Genomic DNA, 26836 nt, shown 5'->3' with positions numbered 1-26836 from the left:
ATATGTTTTGCTTTGTATTTTAGTCTTTCTCTCTATTTTTGTTTTATTTTTTTAATTAACATTTTTTATGTTAAAGAAGAGTTCACAGCTTTCCAAACACCTTTGATCAATTCAGGTCCGCTGTAATGAGCTGAATCATCTACAAGATAATTCAGACAATTGCTTCGGTCTGAATGTAAAATCTTACTTACAGCGTTTTAATATCATGGCACAGAGCAATGCTGCATACTAGCCTACCCCTTGTTTGGGTGATGCCATGCGCAGTTATTTTTGTCTTATTCCAACTTTGTGCACACCTTCCTGATAGCGTGGGACGCAGGACCTTTCTACCACCCACAGGGGCATTGCTCTCTCATCCTAGGATGGAGAAGAAAAGCAGGTAAACAGCATGGTAGATGCCGAGTGCTTGTTGTAGCAACAAGAGGAAGAAATATTGCTAAATGGCGGCGTGTACACAGCGGGCTGGATCACGCGTTTGACACGGTTCCCTCTTGACATTCCCAGCATTTCCCCCTTGAAATACACGTTATGTTTGGTGTAAGACATAAAGTCTTTTTGAGCCACAGGGATCTCTGATAATTACCATTTCCACATTTACATACCTCAAAAATGACCACAACACGTTTGTGTGATATAGACTCTGCTCTATTATTACTATTATACAAACTTGTATTAAACTACTATTGTGTTTATAGTGAAATCAAATGAGAAAACATCTTATATATTTTATATACATTATATTCACCTCTCTGTCTGATTCCACTGCTCCAGAGAAAGAAAATGTTTTGTCCAGCTTTCCTTCTAGGTCTTCTTGTATAGACAGTTCTAGCTATTGCATAATACAGCCTTGCATCACACAACTATGGTAAATGTAGGTGGATTGTTTACCCAATGTGCGTAAACTTGAGGTAGAATTCAAAACTGCACTTGTTTATAAAGTTGGAACGAAAAAATAAAATGATTTCTACTGAACAAAAAGCAGATATGTGTGTAATATTTAGAAGATTGAATGATAAAATGTTTTGATGTCAAATAAGCTTTATGAAAAGACATGCAAAACATTAATCACATTGATAACTGAAATCTTTGGTCCGTGGTCCATTTTTGATTCATGTTGTGCATTTGAAAGGTGGGGATGCAAACATGTTTTTTTATTCAAGAAGTAAAAAAGGCAAAAATCCACTTGTAATGAGATGATGTAATAGCACTTTTAGAATTCATTGCTGATTTTCTGCAAGACGCTAAAACAGATTTTTACAGCTGAATGTTAATATTATGAGATTCGCAGGGCTTTGCTTTAAGCAGCAGTGTGTAATATTAGACAGCTACAACAGGAGCTGTTGAATATCATTGATGAGTAATCACTAACAAGCCTCCAATAAGTTTGCATGAAAAGATGTTTGTGTTGACTAATTTTAAAGACAGGGTTTGCTAACTGTATTAATTTCCTTTTGTGGATATGAAGGGCGGTTTGAAGCAGGGGTTTAATGGAATAAATGTTTCTTCACAGGGGGAGCATTTATTCCAAATTTATCATGGTGTGATTTGGAGCAGACATAAACACTCTGATGAAACAACCAGCAGATGCAAACAGGATGTTTTGTTTTCAATTTGTTCTTCAAAATGGACACAACTGAACAATTTAACCCAAAATATTTCAATGGATATGCAAAAATTCCTAATGTATATTTAAAAGGCTGTTGCATGAGTTGATTTGCCTTTGTTGCATCAAAGAAAGTTAAATGTTTTCCTGTAGACATGTTCTGTGATAATGTAGTACTCACAGGGAGTACTGACTATCTTAATCCTTCATCTTTTGTAGCTAGAAGCCAAGCTTAAGATGTGAACTGAAAAAGCAAGTAGCATAAAAGGTGATGTGAGGAGAACAGCCTTCCATACCAAAAATCTGTTTCTGTAGTTACATTTTTTTTCTGAGAACCTTGTTTCTTTACTTTAATATTACAAAATGAAACTTTTTATCTTTGCACAATAAGTAAGCCTTAACCTGTAGCACTTCAATGCAAAGTTATTCATATTTCTTCATATTTTGTGTTATTACAAAAGCAAGGTTTTGCAGGAGTATGGCATTCAGCCCTTATCTTTGCAGTTATAAATCTTTTAGGGTGTCTCTTTACCTGCACATTCAGAGACTGAAATTGCTTTGCCTATGATTTTGTTTAATTTCTTCCTGAAATCCCTGTATTTAGTTCACTTCATCTTGCATCTACTTTGACCGGCTTTTCTAGCTCTACTGAAGAAAAGCAACCCCATATCCCAATGCTGCCAGCACCATGTTTCACCACTGAGATGAGGGGTTCAGGGAGATGTGCGGTGTTAATTTTATACCGAACAAAGTTTTTGTCTGCAGCTCAAAAGTTTCATTTTGGTTTCATCTACCAGAGCACCTTCTCTCATTGTGTTTTCTTTTTGTGTGTATGTGTGCTTTATATGACCTCTGGAAAACTAACAGGACTTCTTAAAACTTTCTTTCAATAAATTGCTGTTTTCTTGCCAATTTTGTTTAAATACCAATTTGTGGAGCTTACAGCTATCAGTTGACTTATTGACAGCTTGTTCCGCCTGAGCTGTGGATCTTTGGTGCTCACAAAACACCTTTTCAGACCTTTTTTTTTGGTAATTTGTGTTTTGTTGCATGGGCCTTTTATATAAAATCTCAATAAAATACATTAATTAGCTTGCACTGGGCACCGTTTGTAGAACTAAAAGGCACACTGAAAAACAAATCTGAATGAATAATGGACTCAAGTGCTAATATCAAGTTTAGCACTGTGTCGTAACAGCATGACAAATATGCTTCCAGTTTTTTCTTAGCTTTTGTGTCAAAATGAATTGAGGCTTTTAGGATTAAATATTTTGTAATTCATATAAAACTCACACAGCAAATAACTTTTAATTATTTTTCAAATTAGCCTCGAAAGTGCTTGCAAATATCACGTGCAGAAAAATACACAATCAATTAGGCTTATTATTCAGGCAGCTGGCTCTGTAATGCAGTAAATGTTTTTTCGATGGGGCTGTTATGTTTACAGTATTGTTTGCTTCGTAATCTAAAAATAGCATGAATGTTGGAAATATTATTGATTTTATGGTACGGCGCCAAGCACATAATTGAATCAGAGCCACATTGTTTCACATCGGAGCCACAGAGCATTTCAATGCTGCTTTCGCACAGGGAAGAAGTTCATTTATATGATTCCAGAAGCTTAAATGTTTCTTGTATTTCTCTGGCAGGGATGACCTGCCAGGCGAGGACGTCGTACACGGAGGACGAGGTTCTCTGGGGACACCGGTTCTTTCCTGTCATCTCCTTGGAGGAGGGCTTCTTCAAAGTGGACTACTCTCAGTTTCATGCCACATTTGAGGTGCCTACTCCTCCTTATAGCGTGAAAGAGCAGGAGGAGGCCCTCCTTCTATCCTCGCCCCTCATGGCGCCCTCCCTGTGCAACAGTGGGGAGAAAAACAGCTCCCTGGACTGCCTAGAGACATTGGAGGACAATGACAGCACCACCAAGCTGCCTACCAAGCTGCAGAAGATCACGGGACGGGACGGTCTGCCCAAGAAGCTGCTGAGGATGAGTTCCACCACCTCAGAGATGACTTACAGCTTCGGAGACCTGCCCATGAAGCTGCAGCGAATCAGTTCGGTCCCCGGTGTCTCTGATGACAAACAGGCTGGGAAGGCCAAGATCAGCACAGAGCCCATCAGTAAGTCGGTGGCGGACTTGCCCCCGAAGCTGCAGCGACTAGCTGGGGGAGGAGGCGGGAGGATGGACGGACACTTGCCACCTAAACTTAGGAAAATGAACTCAGATCGCTTTACATAAAGCACACAACAAATTTTAACTCCTGCTATCTCCTTTTTTTCTGAACCTGAAATCCTTGTACTAGTCCGTATTTATTAACGGACGACATTCTTATATTAAAGGAGCTGTAGAATACGTGCACAAATACCTTATATAACGTAGGGGGATGGAAATGAGCACATTTGTACCTGGATGTAAGTGTTCTTGCTCTAATGAAAGACCTCAGATTTATTTATTTTTCTTTTTCTTTCTGTTTATTTTTTTTCTTTTTTAGGATGATGTACAATTAGCACAATTTGGCATGTAAGAAGCGACGCATGTAGAACCGAATCTCAGTTTCTGGCATGACAATTTGTTGATTTCACAAAACAAAAAGACCAAAAAAAATAAAACAATTTCATTAGTGAATTTACAGATAGTGGACAATTGCACAAAGCCATATGATTTACACCACTGAAAACTTACATTACACTGGTTCTAATCTGTAGTGAAGAAAGGCACATGTTTGTTTTGAGTTGATTGCTTTTGTTGTTTACTGTAAAATTGTGGCAATGTTACGTTGGTTGCATGCTCCTCTTACTGACTTAGCTATACAAAGGTAATAGACAAAGATGTTTAGCCTTAACTATATTACCTTGTTCCCATTTTCATGTTTGTTCACAGCTGTATTTTTGGTATTTCATATACAAACTATTTTACCATGTGCGCTTTAAAGATTTTATCTGATTGAATACAGAAAGTGCTGCTAGATGATGCATACTATATTTACAAATGGGTTATTAGCATCAGTAAAACTGGGCACAATGATACACAATTTTCACTTGCTTATTAATGTAACACTTAAGTTGAAATATTCTATAGCTGTAACCGATAAGCACAAAACAATCATATAAATCCTTAAGATGTTAGAAATTCTTTCTTGTCTCATCATATACCAAAATGCAATCTTCAGTAAGCCAGTGCTGCCATAACAAGGGCACCAATAGACTTTCAACTTATGTGTTACTGTTTACATTTGGTGGGCCTGTAAGAATAATTAAAATAATCTTTGTTTTTAGGGACCATAATATTCCTCCTTTGTGATGAAAGCAATAATATTATAAAAAACTACAACCTACAGCCACAGGGTCTACCACACCCCCTATGATCGCTTTGTTTACTGGATCTGTGCCATGAAATCTGATTTTCTCTAAATGCATCAAAGACATTGTATGATAACTGATCTATTCAGGAATAAAAATCTAACGTAACTATTTAGTATGTTGGTACTTGGTGGAAGATATTTGGTGCTCTGCACGTTTTATGAATGCACTACTGCCAGCTGAATACAAGAGGTAATGATTAGAAATTCAAAACATATATATATTTTTATACTTATATGACTTGTTTGCAGCTCACAGCATTTTTTTGTGGTCTTTAACAGATTTTCTTCCATGATTGTGCAGGATTTAGCTCCATCCATCTTCCCACACACTCAGACCAGCTTTCATGTCCCTCCTGAAGGAAAAAGCCACAGTACAATGCTGCCACAATGGCCGCTAAACACTCCATGTGTTCAAGGTTATAAGCATTATTACTTTTCAGTCATAAATCCATTACCAAAATGCAAAAACCTCGCATCTGCAGCATTGTCTGATTGGTGGATTTAACTTGGAGGGCCAAGTTATAATTGCAGTCTGCTCATATTCAGTCTTATCCATGAAAATCCCTCTTATTGTTGGGACAAAATAATCACCTGATTAAAAAACTACTATCATGTTTACTGGGAAGACATTGGAGCAAAATAAGCTGTGAATAAGTTCTGAATGAAAAGGAGTAGTTTGACGAAAGAAAATCGTAATCTATTTTTGAAGCAACTGGTTGAACAGTATTTATTTTGGGGTATCAGATTAACAGAAGTGAAACACAAATGCACACTTTTCATAATTTTATTTGTACCATAATTTCTGGACTATAAGCAGCTACTTGTTCACGCACTTTGAATACTGTGATGCAGCTGATGTTTGGCTTTTTAACAACGTGTTTCAAAAAGCTGGACTGGTGCGTGATGAAGAGGACAGCAAAAGCTCAAGAGAAAGATGAAAGTGACATTGGGATGACAATGAAAGAGAGACTGAGGAAGTGTGTGTGTGTATGAGGCCAGGGATGTTATTGGAGGGCATGCACAAAAACCATCACTGCACCTCACCCACACAAATACAACCACATCCCTAACTCGCATAATGTGCATGGCATACAAAACCCACACAATGCACCCGACCCACACAAATACAGGCCACATGTGCGCAGTGCAAATGGCACACAAAAACAGCAATGTGGCACCGAGTAGAAGACAGTCAGTTCCTGCCCCACACAAACAGGCCACGTGAGCGTGATGCGCATGCCGCTCAAAAGCAGCACATCTGACCCACACGTACATACATGCCCACATAGACTATTTGTTACAAATTACACTAAATAATAAAAACGGAAAACAAAGCCTACCTATTTTAAGTGAACTCTCTTCCTGCCAGTACCCAGGGTGAGTCTCATGTCTGTGACATCCAGAGGATGAGAAGGTGAAGTGATGATGATTTTTGTCTTGATTTATTGTCATTTTGGCAAACGTTTAAAAGTCTGTTTACTCATGTTTAGATAGCTTCACCACAAAGTCAAATGTAGCTAATGGAAGAAGCTCCAGCTGCAAAGTAAACAATAGTAAATTAACCAATAAATGTTTTGCATAGGATGCGTGTGTTCATCCTTGCAGATCCACACAGATTTACATATGGATATAAACATTTAAATTTTTGGACAAGTTCAGGAGAATATTTGGGAAAGCAGGAAAATGGATCAAGAGCATGTAGCGCAGCCAAATCATCATTTATTTGGCTGTTTCAGAGCATTCAAATAAATTATTTAATCATTTACTACTATTGCAGAACTTGATGACAAGAAGAAGAAGCTATTCATTCATTAATTCTGGGTATTTTAAATCAGAAAACATGCAGGACAGTCCCCAGCAACAGGGTCCCTTAGAGATGCTTAAAGGAAGGAAATTATGCAAAAATGAAGTTGTGGAAACTTCTATGTTATTTACATCACTATAGAAGTAGTCTGTCTTATGTTCATACCAATATCACATATACCCTAATACAGTGGTTCTCAAATGGGGGTACGCGTACCCCTGGGGGTAAGTGGAGGTACTGCAGGGGGTACGTGAAGCTTTTCAAAATACCTTTAAAAAATCAGTAGGCTCCTCATAATTAGTCTTGGGAAAAATTATTTTGTAAAAAGTTCGATAAAATATAAATGTGTGTTCATACACTGAATTTTATATTCAGTATTTACAGGGTATTTACAGCACTGTACCTCTTTTTTATTCCAAAAATGTTTTGCCCGTGTCATGGGGTACTTGACTAAAATTATATTTTTAAGGGGGTACATCACTGAAAAAAGTTTGAGAACCACTGCCCTAATATGTCCACAGCATCAACAAGTTTCCCACAGGAAATGCACAATCCAGAAAGCTATAAACACGATTGCACACTGGCTTATATTAAATGCTTCAAAAATGTAACTGATGTATTTGCACATTTGATCACCTAGCTATTTTTGAGAGATTTTTGCAAAGGGTACTGCAGGGAAAATCTCTTTAAGAAGTCTGGAATGCAGATATTTGCATTCAGAACATACAGTGGCTGCAATCCCTGAGGAGCATTTCTAGAAATCTCCATGACTGCAGTGAATGTGTGGAAACCACCTCCGTTTGCAAGATTGAATGGCCTGATAATGTTCAAGTGTATTTATCTATGGACAAATAGACCACGCTTTAGGCTGGATGGAGAAGGCAATTATCTTTTTTTTCCTTTTTTCCTTTTTCTTCTATTTGCTGTTTGCTTTTGCTTTCCCTAATGTAAAAAAAAAAGAAAAAAAGAAGTTATTTAGGTTTAGGACGACAGTGCTACTCAGACATTTTCAGGATTGTTCTTTCACTTAAAGAGCACTGCTTCTCACTGCCTTGGTGTACTGAAACTGATGGCCTTCTAAGTGGATTTCTAACACTTTAGGCTGCAGCAGATTTAGAATGGCTGTGATTACAGTTTTGGCTTTTAATCTCACAGGAAATCTAACAAACAACTTTAAAAAACGCCTTCTTTCTTGAAGAAAGGGAAGCGAGGGGTCCAAGTGCCCTCTGCAACAAGCGTTTACTAAATAACACGGCTGCTGGAGGTAATTTAAAAAAATGTACAGAGCATGAAATTATTAAGGAAAGTGTCTCAGAACTCTTCACGTTGAGTTGCAACTTGGCTGCTGAACTTCTTTAGGGAAAAACTACTGATGAACTAACGCTAACTGCAAAAGAGAAAATGTAGATTCAAGTTGCTGATACTTCATTTGAATAGTTTATTTTTTCCCACTATTTTTTCCACACTAAATTAAAAGAAAACATTGTACCTTTTAATTGCAACTTTCATGACATTTTCTGCGATAGTATTTTAAAACCAAATGTGTTTTTTATTTATCAATAACTAAAGTGAATGGATAAAATACTCCTTCAGTACCTACATTTTGAATAACTTCTTGAATTGAAAACTGGTAACAGTAGAGATTTTATTGGAAATACTCAGAAATGCAGTGAATAAAACATAAGAGTTTATTCTTTGGGATTAGTATTGAACAATATGAACAGGAAAATGAAAGTCGTCTTGCAACAGAAGCACAACCCAAAATGTATTGGGTGCATGTCACGCTGTGCTCCTCTTGATTTTGCAACATTCTGCGCTGAGTACTGCTTACTCACCAAACAGGAAGAGCAAGTAAATCACTGTAGCCAGTTACATTAGGAATGCACTTCCTCTTTTAGCTCTTCTTCTGTATCTGGTTGCCAAATACAGACAGATTTTATCTGCACTTCCATCTATTATTTAAAATTTTAGCTGCAGCACCTCAAGCAAAGGTATAAAAGCCAGCGAGACACCTGCTGTGTAAAAGCACAGAAAGATGCTTAACAGATTAAATGTCGATTCAGCTAAGAGATATTCTGAAATAGGCAGAGACTTGGAGTAGGAACGTAAGGCTTTTAAAAAATTTTTTTAAATGTTTATAGCGCTTCTCTACTTTCACAATTTGCTAGTTCAAATGTAAATATGGGTATTAGCCTTACTAATTACTTCAGGGGACTTTGGTATTTAAAACATGCAACTTTTAAGCCATTCTTGCTTCTTACCAAACTAACGGGCCTCACATTACTGACATAGATCTATAAATACAGATGTTTTACTAATTTACAAATACACCAAACAGTTGTACAATATTATACTGATATTTTTGTAAGTGAAATATTTGTTGATGGACAGTCAACAAATCAAATTAAATCTAAATTGATGACTGGGACATCAATGTTGTATTTAGTAGAAATATATCGGAAAACGTCAATATTTTAATAGTGTACTGTAGATAAAGAATTGTGTTTTTAAATTAATATCATTTAGCTCTAAGTTTAGAGCAACCTGGAAAAATGCTCATTCTTACTTATTTGTTGTTTTACTTGGCAACACACATGCCTGCAAACAAATTTGATCTGTTTCTAAATTTAGATAAAACTGAGTCAGATAAACAATAACACATCAACGCAAAGGCAGTGTCACCTCTTCAGGCACTTTCATTGTTTTAATCATACTCTTGTGTAATCAGTGCTGCACTTTATTTGTTGCTGTTAACTATGCATGTATAATAGTGTGTGTTTGAAGAGAGCCCCTACAGAACTTCTGGAGATAAAAGTCAGTGCCATTATTGTACTTATCAGAAGCAGATAGGTTAATTGTGTCTTTATCCTCAGATAACCCTCCCCTCCTTAATAAACTCATGGGACAGATAGACGTATCAAAACTGCTGATGGCATTATCCTCAGACGTTTTGGAGATGGGGTTCAAATCTTTTTAGGCCACCTTAAATCAGCAATTGTTCTGCTGGAAAACAATTGCCCTTTATCACCAAGGAGATCTGTGCTCTGGATGTCACTTTTTGTGGGTGTGTGGGTGATGGTGGTGGGGTTGTCTTTTGTCTGTGCCTATCCTCTGAAATAGCATTTAAAAGCTCAAATAATTGGCGGAGACAGAGATGGAAGAAGTGGGAGGGCTTAGAGGGGAAGAGAAGACAGGACTGTTCATGGTTTAGAAGCTTTAAAAAAAACCTTCAAAAATAATTACTACTTGGAGCGATGTCTTGATAATTTACTGTTTCTGTTTTATCCGACATGACAACAACTTCTGTAAAGTCATCAAGTGACAATTATGGGGCAAAGAAACAAATGTGCTCAAAAATGGCAGCATTTCGATTGTCTCTTTACTGGTTTTATTGAATTTAAACACTTCTATAATCAATTATGATTAACATACTTTACAACCAAGTTAAATATGGCTTACTGTCTAGCTAGCACTTCTTGCACCACATCAGTACCAGTGTCAAGATGAGATAATATACGAGGGATCACATATGGAGTACAACAAAAAGACTGAGCTGCGAGTGTCTTTTGCACTGCATGACAAATGTCTTCTTAGCATCATAACAGCTAGTCTTTTGCCTTTGATGTCTAGTGACATGCTTTATTTAAACGGCATTACTTTTAATGAACTATGGATGACTTAATAGTAACCAGAAGGTTAGTTTCCATTACTGGCTATTTTTGAGAAAAGTTTGTGAAACATTTTCTCAAAAAAAGAACTTACCCAGTAAGTTCTGAAAATATGTGAGTAGCCTTTGTGTTGGAAGAAAGCAAAATGGCTTTGCTGTGGATTGCAACCATCTTTTTCACTCCAAACATTTGGAGAGTTCAGAATGGGAAACTGCTGTGCAGGTGTGCTGTCGAACATGCCTTTTTACAGTGACACTCAACCTGTTGTTTTCCAATTAAGAAAAAATGTTTTAGTAAGCTTTGACAAACCTAATGGATTAATTTTACACTTTTAATCATTTTCTCATACTAGAGATGTATGATGTTGTGTCTGGTTTGTCTTCTGACAAATTCCCCTTCCTGTGAACGTGACTAAATGGTTTAAGCTCCTTTTATTTCTCTGGGTTTAATCATGCATTAAAACGAAGGCCTCGAGAATTAACCTTCATGTCAGTGTAACCACAATGAAAAATATAAAAAGCAATGTTTTCAACTGAAAGTCTAATTAATATTTTTACACATTGAGTCAGTCATATTATTCAGATTAGTTTAAATGCATCTAACCAAATTGAGAGAGATCAAGAGAGGAAGAGGGGAAAGTTTTCAAGGCCAGAATAGTGATTTCCAATTAATCTTTATTCTTGCAACTCCTGATTCATGAGCTCTAGGTGGGATTTAACGAGGTTTAGTTTGGGTCAGGAAGCTTAGTGCTCAGTGAAGCTCAAGGTGATGCAGGTAACAACTCTGTAAAATAAATACTAGCACTCTGTTGCTGCTTAATCCAGTTAAAAAAGAAAAAAGAGAAAAGAATAAGCGCTCATGTAGAAGGTAGCTTCTTACTTCATGATTGAAATGTTGTTTCAATCACAAAATCATTCATCACTTTTATGTACCGGTAAGTCCCATTTGCTTTAAATTAAACAAGCTAAAGGATTTCTGTCCTTTTACAAAATTAAAACCACAATATTTATTAACCAATTTACCAGAATTTCCTCTTGAACTGTCATCCATCATGAATCCCCAAAGATCAGTCCCTTCCAGTGATAGACTAAGGCGAACAAAAGACACAACTGACAGAGAGATGAGAGAAGTGCATTATGGACAGAAAAGGAGACCCAAATTGGTGTGTGGGATGAATAAAACATTTTGTTCAATCCTGCTAGTCCTGTAAGTTAGCAAAATGACAGTGATCAAAGTTGAGTCTGGGAGGATTGGTATTAAAGTAGAGATTAAAAATGGCTGGGAGAGTGTAAAGGAGAACACCAGAGGGGGGGATAGAGGATATTTCTGTCTCTTGTCAGATTCTGTCATGACTTGTTTTACATTTGCACTTTGCCTCCTTATCCCAATGCTGTTCTCCTTGCAAATCAAATAGGTTTGATAATTTGATGTGGAAACAGCTGCCACAGCCCGGCGCAACGATTGCCGAGTCAGTACGCTGTCGCCCTTTGTTTAATTCCATGAAGGGTTTTTGTTGGTGCTTAAAATAAATGTGGCAAAAGAGGGTTGAGGGAAAAAGTGATGGCAAAAATATTATTTTTAAACATATCCTCATGCTCGCAGATGCACAAACACATCCTCTACATACCGTCCACACATAGCCACAACAGATGCCTCGTCTCTGGTGTATTGTATTTGTAAGATAACGGGCCGGTGTGGGTGTTTGCAAAACAACTCAGTTTGCACCTGAGTCAAAATCTATCTCTGCTTTAGTCGCCAACAGCGCGGGGAAAAAGGAGCTGAGTAGGACACATCACACCAAGCCCACTCTCTTTGAAGAATACCGAGTCTGTCTGCCTGATGCTTGCTCTATCTGCAATTCATGTTTGCTTTAAGATCAGTTAGCGACTTCAGTCTTTGTGGTATAAATAATATTTTTTGGAGAACAGGAAAAAGCAGGGTCTTTTTTCTTTGTGCTACGAGAGGCCACTCTACGTCCTTCAGCTGAAAATGTGAATTTAAGCAGAACATGATGTGTGAGTCATTAGTGTAGAAGGATTTTTTTCTTTTGTTACATTTTAATTAGCTTTGTGTTAATGAGTCTGCTTAGTATTAAAACTTTATGAAATACATAAAATGCCATACAAAAGGATTAATTCCTCTTGAACACATTTTGTAATCTTACAGTGACAGAATTTGGTGTTATATAGAGATTTGTGTCAGTCCACCAAAGAGAAGCTCAATGTGAAGTGGAAGAAAAGTGAAACCTGCTTTTTAATTTTTTTTTTCAATAAAAAAACAGCAAAATGTAGCATTTGTGTTTACTCTGATATTCATAAAAACAGTCCAACCAATTATCATTAGAAATCACCTAAATTTTAAATAGAGCTCACCTGTGTGTAATTTGATCTCAGTGTAAATACAACTCTGCTTTGAAGGCCTCAGAACATTACTGACCAAATATCATAAAATTCAAGGAGAACAGCAAGCAGAGCAGAGATAGAGTTGTAGAAAATCTTAAAGTTAGATTATGAAAGGATATATGATAAAACGAAAGTCATTAAATAAAAAATAAAAAAAATCACAAGGTCCTTTGCAATTTGCAAAAATCCCTGTAGGGGAGATAGAACATGTGTGGAAGAAGTTATGTTCAGATTAGGCAAAAATGCAAAAAGGCATGTGTGTCAAAAGTCTAACTGCAGCTTTCCCACTGTGAAACATGATAATGGTTGCATCATACTGTGGGGGTGTTTTTCCTTTGCAGAGACAGGGAAGCTAATCAGAGTTCATGGGAAAACAAAGGGAACTGGATTCAAGCCTATCCTGGAAAATAACCTCTGAAACCTGTAAGACTGTGACAGATGGCCACCTTCCATCAGAGCAACAACCGTAAACTTACTGCCACAGCTACAACGGACGGTTAGATGGTTAGATCAAAGCATTCATGTAGGAAATGGCAAAGTCAAAGTTGAGACCTAAAATTAACTGTGGCAACAATCCAACAATCAATCTGTGACCAATGTAATTGACTTTGAGAGAGGTTGATCTCCAAAGTATTGGCTTATTGGGAGGCTTTATGGACATACACACCCCGCTCTTCACATTTCCATTTGTAATAAATAAATTGAAAGCCATTTCTGATTTTTCCTCACTTTAAAATTATGCATTGCTTCATCTTGGTCACATAAAAACAAAAAACAAAAAAAAAAGAAAAAAGGTTTAAAGAGAATCAGTAACATTCCAAGATAATATAAATTCCAGTCATTTGAAGACACTGTTAATGAAGATATATTTATGTAAACTGAACAAAAGAAAAATATTAGGTGAGATCCATATGCTTCCATGCGGAGAATCTATACACTTCTTTAGAATAGCTGCATACAAAAGGGGGCACCAAACATAACTGTGGTGCTTTAAGCTCAGCCAGAAGGACTGAAATAAAACAAGTGCTCTCTCACAATCCATAGCTGCTAAAAATAAGCTTGCTCAGACGAGGGTGGCAGATTCTCGGCTGCATCCTCTGCTCTATGGCTGTGGAGGCAACTGTTTGATAAGTGTAGAGCTATGAGAAAGAGATTTTAAATGTGTGCTTCTGTAAGCATGATGTGCAGTAAAGAGAGGTTTGGAGCCAGCTCACAGTACAGATCCAAATCCAGCATCATGTACACACACTGCAAAATCTTAGTCACAGACGCAACTTTTGATGAAATCCAGTCAAATGCACACACATGGTTTTGTTGCAATGCTGTGTGAGTATTTATAATAGATATTGAAATACCTCAAACTAGAAAAAAGCAATTAAAAGTGCATTTTAAATACTTCATAACAAGGATTTCCCAACACTTGTTTCCTAGCAACTGCAACCAGAATACATCGAATCTGCATGTTGCCAGGATTTTACATGTTTTAATTCAAATTTGGATAATTTTTTCATATTTTTGTCTTCTGTGAGAAGGCGTATGTATTCAATGACAATGAGCAAAACAATAAAAACCCAGACTAAAGGCTCGTTTCACCTGGCTGAGCAAAACCTTTTTCCCCTTGTGTTGGTCACTCACTTCATCATTGTCTCTTCACTGCCATAGCACTGCCTGCTGTGGTAGTAGCAGAATGAATATTTCAGGAGTCAACATGGCGTTCCATTTGTTACTTTGGCTGTGAACAGAGTTGGAGTCTCCCCACAGGTACTTAGGTGTTTACATCCTGCCAAAAGCCTCTGTTCACTCTACACAAACAATTGGCAATTTGCTTACAAGGAATTACAACTGAAATTTGGGATCTGTACCAATTTACATCCCATATTTTCTGCTTAGATAGTAAATAAATCAAGTGGTTTTCTGAAGATAACGCTAATAAAAAGTGTTTACAGTATATCTAAAGAACAGATGTGAAATGGCAAATAAAGGTGGAAATGGCTGTCAAGAAGCCAAATCATCTATGCACCAATAACACAATTGTCTTCTCTGTGAATTTGTTTTTCCAAAACTGATTCTGCAGGCTATTAATAATCTGCAGAGTCTGTTTCTGGATGAAGATGCTACTTGGTCTAAATACCGAGATGTTGAACAGCCTCGTGTTTACAGGCTATATGAATTTGTTGGATGCAGCCCTCCATGTAATTCATAATGCACTCCCCTCCCATGCATTTTTGATGCTATGGAAAAATAGAGCAGGCTTAAAGCCTCCACTTTCCCTCACCACGGGAGCCTAACCTCCCATTGGTGTTTAGCCTCAGGGAGCTGATTGGACTAAATGTTGCAGAATGAAGCACTGTTTTCTTCATCTCTTTGTGTTCTTTCTTTGTCAGGGTCACATAATCACAAAAGGGCTTAATTTTCTCGTCTTGCTGTTAGTTTGAAGGTCTGTCAAGATCAATGGGTTTCAGGACAATAAACATTAAGATAAACAGTGAAGGGTGAGGTCACTGTGGAACCCAAGTGACACATGAGTGGGCCAAAGAGCGAACAGATGGGTTTCAATTTTACTTCAATTAAAGGCAGAGTGGCTGAATCACAGTGAGAAACACAGATAAATAGACATAACAACTGACCAAAATATTAATGCACCCTGAAATTTTCCACATTTGATCACATTATAGCTACAAACGTCAATGTATTTATCAGTATCTCAAGTGGTATATATACTGTATATACAGTATATATTTGTATAAATACAGTACAGACCAAAAGTTTGGACACACCTTCTAATTCAATGGGTTTTCTTTTTTTTCTTTTAGATGTATACATACATTTTCATAAGAATTGAAATGTTGTAGCATAGTAACATACATACATAGTAACATAGTACCATACATATCATGTTGATTGTGACATGAAATGGCAATAAGTGTCTGGAAAATACAAAATAGCTCCCCGTTGTTGAAAAAAAATAAAAATAAAATAAGGCAAAATGGACAAGATTCATATTCTGCTGACTAAACGTGTAGGGCTCACTTTGCATTAATATTCCATCAGGATATACTTTGTATTTTGGAAATAAATTGTATTCAAAGTACTTGCAGGAAATGTACTACAAACCACGCCATCATCTCTCATGTAAACTGACAGGAAGGTCTGGGGGCAGCAGTGCCCTCAAGGACAAACATCCGCCTTTCCAAACTGCAGAGTTAGGCTGCTGTTAAAGGAGAATGTCACACACAGAGACAACTTGTTTACCAAGGTAGACCGCAGATCATTACAACAACAGAGATGCACAGAAGAACTCAATTAAATGAGGAACATTCATTCAGCAGTTTTTTCTATTGCTTTTCAAACTTTTACATTTTATTGTAAGTACATCATAGAAATATCATAGGCTTGTACCAAGGCTTGTAACAATTATGCAAAAAAATATATTTATATACGCCAACTTTGCTTACAACAAATTGGAAGTATGTAAAGCTGTTGCTGGCACTGTTGTGTCATCTGTTAGGAAATTATTCATTCTGGCTCAGCACTAAATATGCTTACCATCTGTTCTATTTTATTCCAGACCCCAACTCATGGTTCATGTTTAATGTATCTGTGCTAATAGCATCATCTTTGTATACTACAATAGCAAGCTCTGTATCAGGAAATCGGTGGCTGCAGTGAAAATGTGGATACACTCAGAATAACATTTTATCTGAATTGTTTGTGCAGCAACATCTAAAACCTACAAAATAATTGTCCTCCTAAAGTATAAAGCATAAATCAAAGGCTAAACAAATCTGACTGCTTTTGCATTCAAATTGCAAATTATCAAACATAAATGTGATACATTAGGAACAAGAAAGTAATTGGTGCGTGCAGAAGCAACATTTAAAATCTATTAAAATTCTTTTCTTGAGAGGTCAGGTGTGACACACTTTAATATGATTTCCACCCAGGAGAATATTCTAGGAGAATAATTTGTGGACTTATGAAGAAAAATAAACATTATGCCTTTAAGGCATGTTTCCTTATAGATGTAGTCTACAAAACTTGTGTACCAGATCTACAAGCCACACCTTCATTATTGGTGATCTTTATATAAATTGTAGCTATCCCTCAGTGTAAAAAGTGTATTTTTTTTAATAACAGGCCACATCATATATTATTATTACATCATTACAGTCATGTAATGATGTAATAATGCTTCCACCTTTGCTTTCATTCATGATACCTCACACTCTGCAATTATTTCTTGCCTGTGTCAGAAACATGTCAGGTGAACTTTTAATTTTTTGTTTGCCTTTAAAATGAGAAAGTGAAATAAGAACCCCAGAGCTGGAGTGAAAAGGTTGCAAGTGAATATTTTAAATAACTATGCATTTTCAGCTATATGTTTTTAATGAGTAATCCGCTATATGAATCAAAATGTTATGTAAATTTTAATATTTTTTCTGAATATTAAATTTCCAGCAGCTGTGAAAATATTTTAGTAGAGTGTTCTAAACACATGTCCTAAAACAAGACAGTGGTATCTTAGTGTAAGGAATTATCTAGTACTTAACTGGCTCAGATTTTATTTGAAAGACCAGGATATGGGCGTGCTGTGGTGGCATAGGGGATAGCACAACCCACGTTTGGAGGCCTTGAGTCCTCGACGCGGCCGTCGCGGGTTCGATTCCTTTACCCGGCAATATTTGCCGCATGTCTTCCCCTTTTCCTGTCAGTCTACTTTCATATAAGGGACACTAGAGCCCACAAAAGACCCCCTGGAGGGGTAAAAAAATATATGAAAGAACAGAATAGCATTGTGCTATTTGGCAATGATACAGGCTGACTCCATAAATTAAAATGTTATGGAGAAGGTCATTTATTTTGCAACTCAATTCACAAAGTTTAACACATTATAGATCAATCACACTCATACTGAGGTTGACAAGCCTTCATTTATTTTAATTATGATTTGTTAATAAAAACACAACAAATATTAATGATGATGTTATGGCCGATAAATAGTATTTACTGATATTACTTCTATTATATATACTTCACCTCCTTTTCAGAAGCCTTGAAAAAAACATTTGCACTTCTTATTGACTTCACTATTACTTCTCCACTCCAGTTAAGCCCCACCCCCAAATCCTGTGTTACCTCACTATCACTGTCTCATGATCTTACAAATACCACATGAACAACCTCCACACCCCTTTCAGAATCAAATGACCACAAAAAGGAAATAAATATTGGATGTTAATATTGGCCCAGTTCCATATATTGGGTTGATACAGATATGTTAACAAATATATATCCCTATATGCATATACACATAAACAACCCCAGTCTTGTCTAAGGACATTTCACGCCTCGGTCAATAGAGTAACAGTTGCACATTTTCAGATATTTGAATGTGGTTCTTAAAATCTTCTTGGAGCTCAGTTCCTCAGCTGGATGAATTTAAATCCACCCTGCTCTGCACCAGCGCTGTCTTTCAATTTGTCATCTTATCATAACCGCTCTAATCAAAACATATTTGAGCATGGGTATCCTCATTTGAGATCTGCTGTTGCTGCAGAGAAATGCTGGTTCTGGACGGCCAGTCCAAAGGGGCTGCATCAAATAGCTTTAGGCTTTGAGGAAGATGAGAGAGTGGCATCGTCTTCTTAATCTCTTGCTCCCAGAAAGGGCCTCCACAACTACCTTTAATCACCTCGCAGTGAATTCTCACTGTAGTCTCATGTTTCCTCCTTCCATTTTATCCTTTCCCAAAGAGAAGCACAGGGGACAGCTGGGGTGGCTCATTAACACCAGACATGTCCAGGTCTAGGTAATGTGTTACCTTATGGCTTAATTAAAACATAGTACAGCTGCAAGTAATATGCTGTTCAATATTCTGCATATCTAATTAATATTTTTGATAAAGCTGCACTAAGAAATAATACATATGTGTGAGGAATGTTCTGAATTGGCCTATGCAATTAACAATACATGTGTACAGAAAATTTGCATTTAAAATGTGTTTTATGAGTCGTAGCAAAACAATTGCTTTTGTTTAGCTGTTTTTGGAGGATATCTGTATAGATTCAGTGGTGCGTCTGCAGTGAGCAATCACAGGAGAGCTGCAAAAGAGTGTGTGTCTGTTGTAAAGTCAGCCAGATGGGAGACAACATCTTCTTCACCACAGGGAAAAGCAGTGGACAGAAACAGGTGAAGGAAAAGAGAGACAGATTTTCTCTCTCTTTTTCTATCCGTTTTTTTTTTTTAGGAAGGAGCTACATGTGTGACTCAGGAATGACGGCAGTGAAGTGAACATGGAGCGAGTTTAGCTCATGATTAGGAGAGGAAGCTCAATAAAACACATAAATAAAACAATACAAAGAGAGGAGGTGGACTAGCAGCAACCTGAACATGATGTAATCCATGTTACACACGTCAGAGGCTTTTGGTGAAGTTATATCCTTCACCAAAAGGTATATAGACAATTACAGCTGGTCTATGAAAGCTGAAAATGTCAAATCAGGGGTTTGGAAATACTGTATGTTTTATGAAACTGTCCAGAAATAAAATGCACAAGAGGTGGATCTCCTTAACTCAGAATATGAATATCATAAGTACCGTAGTTAATAAACTTAATTTCAGTAAGTAAATTGATAAAGTGATTTTTTTATATTTATTTCCATTATTATAACTATGGTTTATAGTAAATAAAAATTTAAAATGTAGTTTCTCTGAATATTGTAACATGAAATGGGAACAAATACTACTAATACACAATGTCACGTTCCTGTTAGGGCCTAGAATAATAAGTCTCTTGCCAGAGGCTATAAGAGATAAATGACTGGTGTGTTTTTCAGAGGTCAAAATTCTCTTTTTTAGACGAAAAAAGTTGTATAGCAGGAAATCATGGTGCCATACTCTCAATGAAGAGATGAGAGGGACAGAATCCCCGTTTCAGGTAGTCCAATGTGAAGTTCAGACTGCATCCACTACCGTCGATACGATGTGTTTGATCAAAGTAAATGCAGCTGTACCCCAGCTATGTTTTCCTCTGCTGGCAAATGTCATGAAGATGCCGATTTCTTTTTTTCTGGCAAAACTAGCTCTGCCCAAAGTGCCAATATGTTCTTAAAAGACAATAAAATGGAAAGAGATTGAAATGTATCCCTGTGCCTCACAATTTTATATGGCATATACATTTTTAGACTCAAATTAATTTACTTTTCAATGATATTCAAATTTATTGGTGTGCATCTGAATATAGAATGATATTATGGAGCTGCAAAGCCATCAGAACAAGTGTACTTATTTGCTTTGCTAATTGTAAAGCTTTGAAGCGTTCGCGACAACCCACATGACGGTTTCCCATGTTGTGATTAAGTAAGAGCTCAGTCTCAGTTTCACAAGGCAGCAAAAACCTTGATTTTCTGTAGTAGAGAATATATACCATCTGCCACAACCACATGATGAGGAACCCTATAAAAGGGCCATACATTTCACAGCTGGACTCAGGCAACAATACATGTAATGCCAGTATTCAGCACATACAAACAGATTACCTTTCTCAATTGCCACTGCCCCTTCAGCTCAGTTTGTAGCTGTCTAATGCACTCCTATTTTACACACAGAGCTACTGTGGAGCTCTGCTCTATTACATACAGCTATCAGCGAAACTGTACAGCACTTCTGCAGCAAAATGTACACATTTAGGGGGAATGGTGTAATTACATCATGAAGTTTTCATGAGAGCTTGATCATGACAGCGAGGTCCTTCAGTTTAATTAGCCTCACTTATTAAAACTGTCTATCAGCCATGTGGTGGCGTTAATAAAATTGCTGAGGTCAAAGCAATTCTTCAGCTAAATCTTGCTATCATTCTTGAGCCATTCATTCAAACCAATGAGCTTTAATCAGCGCTTTCCCCTCTCACTGTATGAGATTCTTGCATCATGTTAATTCTCCTGTCAAAGAAAGGCATGAATGGAAAAGCACTGCTGTAAACTGCATTGATCCATGTCTCTACACTGTTTTCCTGCCATATACCCAGCGAACAGAAGCAAGAAAAGCACGGTTTTGACTGCACAATAAATCTTTTAACAAAGCTTACATGGAAATAGGAAAGCAGATTATTAAAGGCGCCCATGAGATGGGGAAGTACTGTACAGTACATTCAAGAGGCGTTGCTAGGTAACGCTACTGCTGGGTGAGTCAATGAGCGATCCGGAGGCTCTGAGAGGAGCTACAACACAGACAGCCCAGCAGCTACACAATACTCTCAGTCCACATGGCGACTGCAATTAGGTAAATTAACATCATCCCTACAGCCAACCCAGAGGAAAACATAGTATTTTTTCCCCTGTTGCATTGTTGTATTAATGGATTGGTGATTGAGAACAGCATTAACTGATACATCAGAAAAAAACAGGATATATTGAGACTAGAGGTGAGCTAAAGACATCTGAAATCTAAAGGATGAAAGTGATGAAACGGGCAACAAAAGTTGTACCATTTATCAGTCAATATGACTAAATGAGATGCGACAACTGACATTAGTTAGTTAACGACTAAATTCAATAACTTGACCACTGGCCTCACATGCAATAGAGCAAATTACATACATAGATATAACATGTTACTGGAGGAGTTGCAATAAATACTGGAGAAAATGCAGCATTAGTTTGAAAGAAAGCAGTACAAGTGGCTAGTAGTTGCTGGGAGACTGGATATGTAGTCTAGACCTTAAATGAGCCTTTTTTTTGTTTTGTTTTATTAGCCTGAAACTATGAATGTGACTGATCAAACATTGTGTTCTGCTGGGTTTGTTTACAAATCCAAGAAACCAAAATGACCTCTCCAAGATGTAGGTTTCTGAATTTGAATTTTTATCTGCTTCAACAATGTCTATGAGACTGGATTGAGTTGAATAGTTCTGATCATTTATTTCTGCATGTCTATTGTAAAACTGAATCAGAGTAAATAGGACAAAATGCAAGGCAATCCAAAAAAAGTTACGATTTTTCTTAACATCTATCCAGCACCATTAACCTCTCCAGAATTTATTGCAACTTATTCACACATATGCAAAATGTAGTATTTATGTTTATGTCGAGTTGATTTCCAGCACAACTTCTTTTAGTTTCATTCCTGCAATGTAGCAGTATTATTTTACCTATCTTTAATAGTGTACTTAATATGTCATTAACAATGTGCTCTACTTTACTGTTAAAAATTCTGCAATGTTGACTTTGCGGTGTCATTGCTCATTTATCAGAGTGCAAGCATGTTTTAGCATTGGTTTAATTTTAGAAACAATATCATAAAATGTAATGCAGTCCATTCACTGTGAATTTCAGGAAGTTATGTTTAAGACAATGCTTATTTCGGTTCTCTGCTCTGTCTTTCATGCAATAAAACAAGCCACTTACTTTTAACAGGCGCAATTCAGTCTGTAATTGATAAGTGTGTTAGAAGAGAAAACGTCATAACACACATATGCACTAACATGTGCTATTGTACTCAAAACCAACACACACAATCACCCAGTGAAGCTTATAATAAGTCACTCATAATAACACACTGCTCTACTGTCAGATGAGCTCTGTTGGGTAAAAGATTTTCCATTCTGATACAGAGTGCAGGCCACCTTGCCCTATAGGGATTGTGAAAACGTGTCTCTTCGCTGTTTTGCATAATAGAACATGCTGTTCTTACTTTACATCTGGAGCAGATTGAAAAACAAGTTAGAATTTGTGGCCTCAGGAGAATAGTAAATCTTATTTTTTTTTACATAAGCTGGACATGTAACACCTGTTGTCTAAATCTTGTGTGTATGGTTTTATGTCAATTAATTTTTGATCAAGTCAAGATTTTTGCCTCATTTGTTTTACAAATGTAAAATTAAGCAGTTCTGATCATGTTATTTACCTGCACCAACATTTCTCACCTAATTGGATTACAAATTAGATGAGAAAAATCTGTGTTTTCAAAGCATATCCTTGTGTGAATATTAGATGTGACACAAGCACAACATCATTTATACAGATCTTTACACATAAGGAAACTTAGTGCATATGAAATTAGAAAAGGAAGCAGTGGTAATCCTTCAGCTCTCTCAGAGCTTGTGATGCTGAAGTAGCTGCAGGATGTAAGCCTGCTCTCACCATGAGTCTTCATTTACAATGACAGCGTCGGGCCGTTTTGACATTAACCTCAGGTACATGAAGCACACAAAACAGCCACTACAGTGTGTCAGCCGAAAAACGCTTTTCAAGACTTGTCACATTGTTTTTATGACTAAAAATGTTACACCTGCCTGCATTATCCATCTCATTTATTTGCTCCAAACAAATAAACACATATGTGAAACTATCTTTTATAACTTTAGATCCAGTTCTGTTGCGTGATCTCTGTATTATGCTTCAGTCTTTCTCTGTTGACCGCATTTGTTTGCATTTGCAGTCATTATATAAGGATCTCTTAAAGTTGATGACATAAAATCTGCAATCATGTTATACAACAAATACTTACAACAAAGCACAACTTAAATAAACATAGTAGCAATTTTCAATGTAATCTTGTCAGGTGAGTTGAATGTAATGAATACCAGCATGGAACATTTGGATTTAGCTTAAGATGCCTAATGCCACATTTCAAAGACAACAGCGCCATCTAACATTCATATAGGAAATGTACAGCATAATTTCATGCCAAAGCACAGGGCTATATTTGTTTTCAGGTCTTACTTTGAATCGATAATTTTTTTTTTTTTTTTTTTTTTTTTTTCAGCTTCTCACAGCTACCTTTTTGCTTGAGGCATTCCAGTCACAGATGCTCAGTTGGTCACCTCAGCATGACGTTCCTTGAAGCCAGAGTCTCAAATCCTCCCCCTCCCCAGCCACTTTCTTGGTCTACTGAATGCACTGTGTGTTGCTTTTAAACCACATTACACTGTCTGTTATTTGCTTCACCATTCATCCATACAGGCGAAGCAGGTGGATGACTGACAGTTTTTTTTTCTCTCCAGGGATAAAGAGAGTAAAGTCTCTGATGTTTACATGACACATTTATTCTTTAACTTAGAATTGAGTGTGGTGGCAAGAAGATTTTCGCCCTCTTAGAGTGGATCAAATAACTTGGTTATTTGAGGTCTATTGTAATTATTTTTTTATGGAAGCCAAATACCACAAATACATGCAACATCTTGTACAACATCTTGTACAGTGGACTGTGAATTTGAAGAGGACTCAGAATCAAAATCACTATGGTATATTTTGACATGATACTGATACCACCAAGTTTTTTTGTGGCTATGGTGGTCTTTTGGTGATGAAATTAGATGGGTTTTTTGTACCAAATCTTTTGCCAGTTGTTTGTTGATTCTTGCGTTGTGTGTGAATTGTGAGACAGTTATTTTTTGTTTTTGGGCATGTGCACTGACTGATGGCACCTTTTGAATTTTGTTGTTCTTGTGACAATGACAATAAAGATTTATCTTATCTTATCTTATCTTATCTTATCTTATCTTTTGGAAGTACGCCCAAAACATTTTACTTTGGCTACTCTAAATTTAAAACATATTATCCAACATGTTTTTAGGAGAGTTGAAATGGATGCATTTTTTTCAAGGTTTAATGTTTTTTTTTTGGTACCAGATAGCCAAGAGCTGAAGAAAACAGGAGATTGTCTCACTCGAGTTGCACATTGCACAGCAGCTACTTGGTGAGAATTCCTGCAGCCTCTCTAATGTTAATGAAGGAATCTTGGCACTCTGCTTGGCCAGTTTTCTTTTATTTCTGGATTATGTTACTGTTTAACAGTATTTTCTGCTCCTAATATGTCAGGTCTTTCTTGAAAAAGAGAATCTTAATCTCAATGAGACATACCTGGTTGAATAAAGATCGCATAAAATGCAATTTGTTGATTGTCTTCAGGCAGTTTCTTTCAGACCAACACAGCAAAATTATGTAAAAGCAATCAGACCTGGGCTCTGATTGCCCATAATAAAAATATTATGAGAATATTTTTTCTTCTCATAAAATGAGAAGAAAAAATAGCAAAAATGTTATAGTTTGGTACATTACAAACCATGAGATCGCTATATAAAATCCACAAAATGTGCTGCTACACTCCTGTAAATTTCCAAAACAGACTTTCCATTCTGCCAGTGAATTCTCCATAAACTATACACTTGACTTTATTTGCCTGTTTAACTGTAAATTGTTCACATTGTTGGTCAATGCAAAATCTTGCTCTAAATTGGTCATTTAAATTGAATGAGAATAATGTGAGAAAGTATTTTTCAACTTCAAAATTTCTTCTTGTCTGACACACTTAAATGTGTTCCCAGAAACACATTTCAATAATCAGACAAATACAACCTGAGTAAAAACACAAAAAAACAGTTGTCAAACCAAGTTTCAATCAACCTGTATTCCAGTGCCACCACGTGGTCACAGTCTGAATAACAATTTAGTTTGTGATCTTGCCAAGACTGAAGGCAGAATTTCTATCCATCCATTTTCGTGAGCCCTTTGGGGTAAGGAGGGATGCTGGTGCCTATCTCCAGCTGTCAACGGGCAGGAGCAGGGTACACCCTGGACAGGTCGCCAGTCCATCGCAGGGCAGAATTCCCCAATTATAGAAATTATTATTATAATATTAGTCCTGGTGAGTATTTTTGATTTCAATTTACAAATAATATAACCACCAGTTTTATTACTGGTGGGTGATACCAATAACCACCAATAACTGGTTTATATGTGCAACAGAAACGTATGATGTGTCTGGCTGTGACACATATAATGGAATTATTATTTGCAGAAACATTTACGGTACGAAACAGCAGTGCTTTGGTGCTATCTTAATATAAAAGTGGCCAAAAGTGGTTGTTTTTTGTGCTTTAGGATTTTGATCTTACAAACATTTTAAACCTTAATTTGTTTTCTTTTTGTGTAATTTTCACTGAAACAGTCATGGTAAACTTGAAACTACCCCCTGTTCCAGATCAAGTGATTTTATGTAGAATAATCTCATCTACAACAGGTTTCCACATCTATTTAAATACAGTCTCAAGTAATCAAAATTACATAATTTCTTCCACACTATTAATTTTTGATAAAATAAGATTAGCTCAAAATGGAAAAAATCTGAACAACAACCCAAACCCTTATACATTCAAAATACATCCAACTCTAGAATTTAAAAGTCATAATATACGATTGTTTGAACTTTCTGGAGTTTCTGTTTATTTTGTTTATTAGATCTTGTCATTTTATTTTATTCCTTTGCAATAGTTTATTTATTAATCTGTCTTTCCCCTTTGTACTCCATCCTGTGTTCTCTTAGTTTAGTATTTATTATTTTTCCAGTTACTTTTGTTTCCTGTCTCTCTCTCCTATGTTAATCTTTCATCATCATCATTGTTTATTTATTAAGCTCTTAAAAAAACATAGTGCTGGACAGGTACATCAAAACTAAAAGTATAAAAGAATAATGGAAATAATAATATAACAATGTGCAAAATACAAGGTTAAGAGAATAAGCAATGAAGTCAGAAAACAAAGGTTGGCCTAATAATTGCGTTCCCTGGAATAATAGATCTGTTTAAAACAATGAGTTTTTTAAAAAAGCTTAAAATCATATAGGGATTCAGCAGACTTCACATACAATAAGGATTGTTCCAGAGCCTAACTGCAATTGAAAAAGTCACAACCCGAATCCTGAGAACAAGTAAAAGCTTTTGATATTGTGTAGATCTACTCCGGATATGTGACTATATAAGCTCAGTAAGGTGAGGAAATGCCAGAAAATTTAGACATTTAAAAACAAAATCTTTCAATTCTAAAAAAAAAACAAGAAAAAACAAAATCAGGATGATGTATTCATATTGTCTGGTCCCAGCAGACAGGCAGATGAATTCTGAACCAACTGCAGACAACAAACCAAAGACTGGTCTTTCACCTAGATGAACTGGTTATTTGATTTTTGATAAACCTGTTGGTGATTATCAATTTTAC

At 36.5% G+C, this 26836-nt stretch overlaps 1 protein-coding gene across 1 annotated transcript in view; it reads left to right on the top strand.

Moving 5' to 3' along the window:
- The window catches only part of kcnj3a (potassium inwardly rectifying channel subfamily J member 3a), a 42468-nt gene extending 37387 nt beyond the window's left edge, over window positions 1–5081 (top strand). The window contains exon 3 of the mRNA XM_028024397.1: window positions 3253–5081. Within this exon, the coding sequence (XP_027880198.1) occupies window positions 3253–3845 (593 nt within the window). The 3' untranslated portion in view covers window positions 3846–5081. The remainder of the gene's footprint in view (window positions 1–3252) is intronic.
- Window positions 5082–26836: the final 21755 nt, after the last annotated feature.

This window comes from Xiphophorus couchianus, chromosome 7 (assembly GCF_001444195.1).
Source record: "Xiphophorus couchianus chromosome 7, X_couchianus-1.0, whole genome shotgun sequence".
NCBI classification, from domain to species: domain Eukaryota; kingdom Metazoa; phylum Chordata; class Actinopteri; order Cyprinodontiformes; family Poeciliidae; genus Xiphophorus; species Xiphophorus couchianus.
Note: the sequence above shows the minus strand (reverse complement) of the source record. Positions and strands in the feature narration are given on the sequence as shown.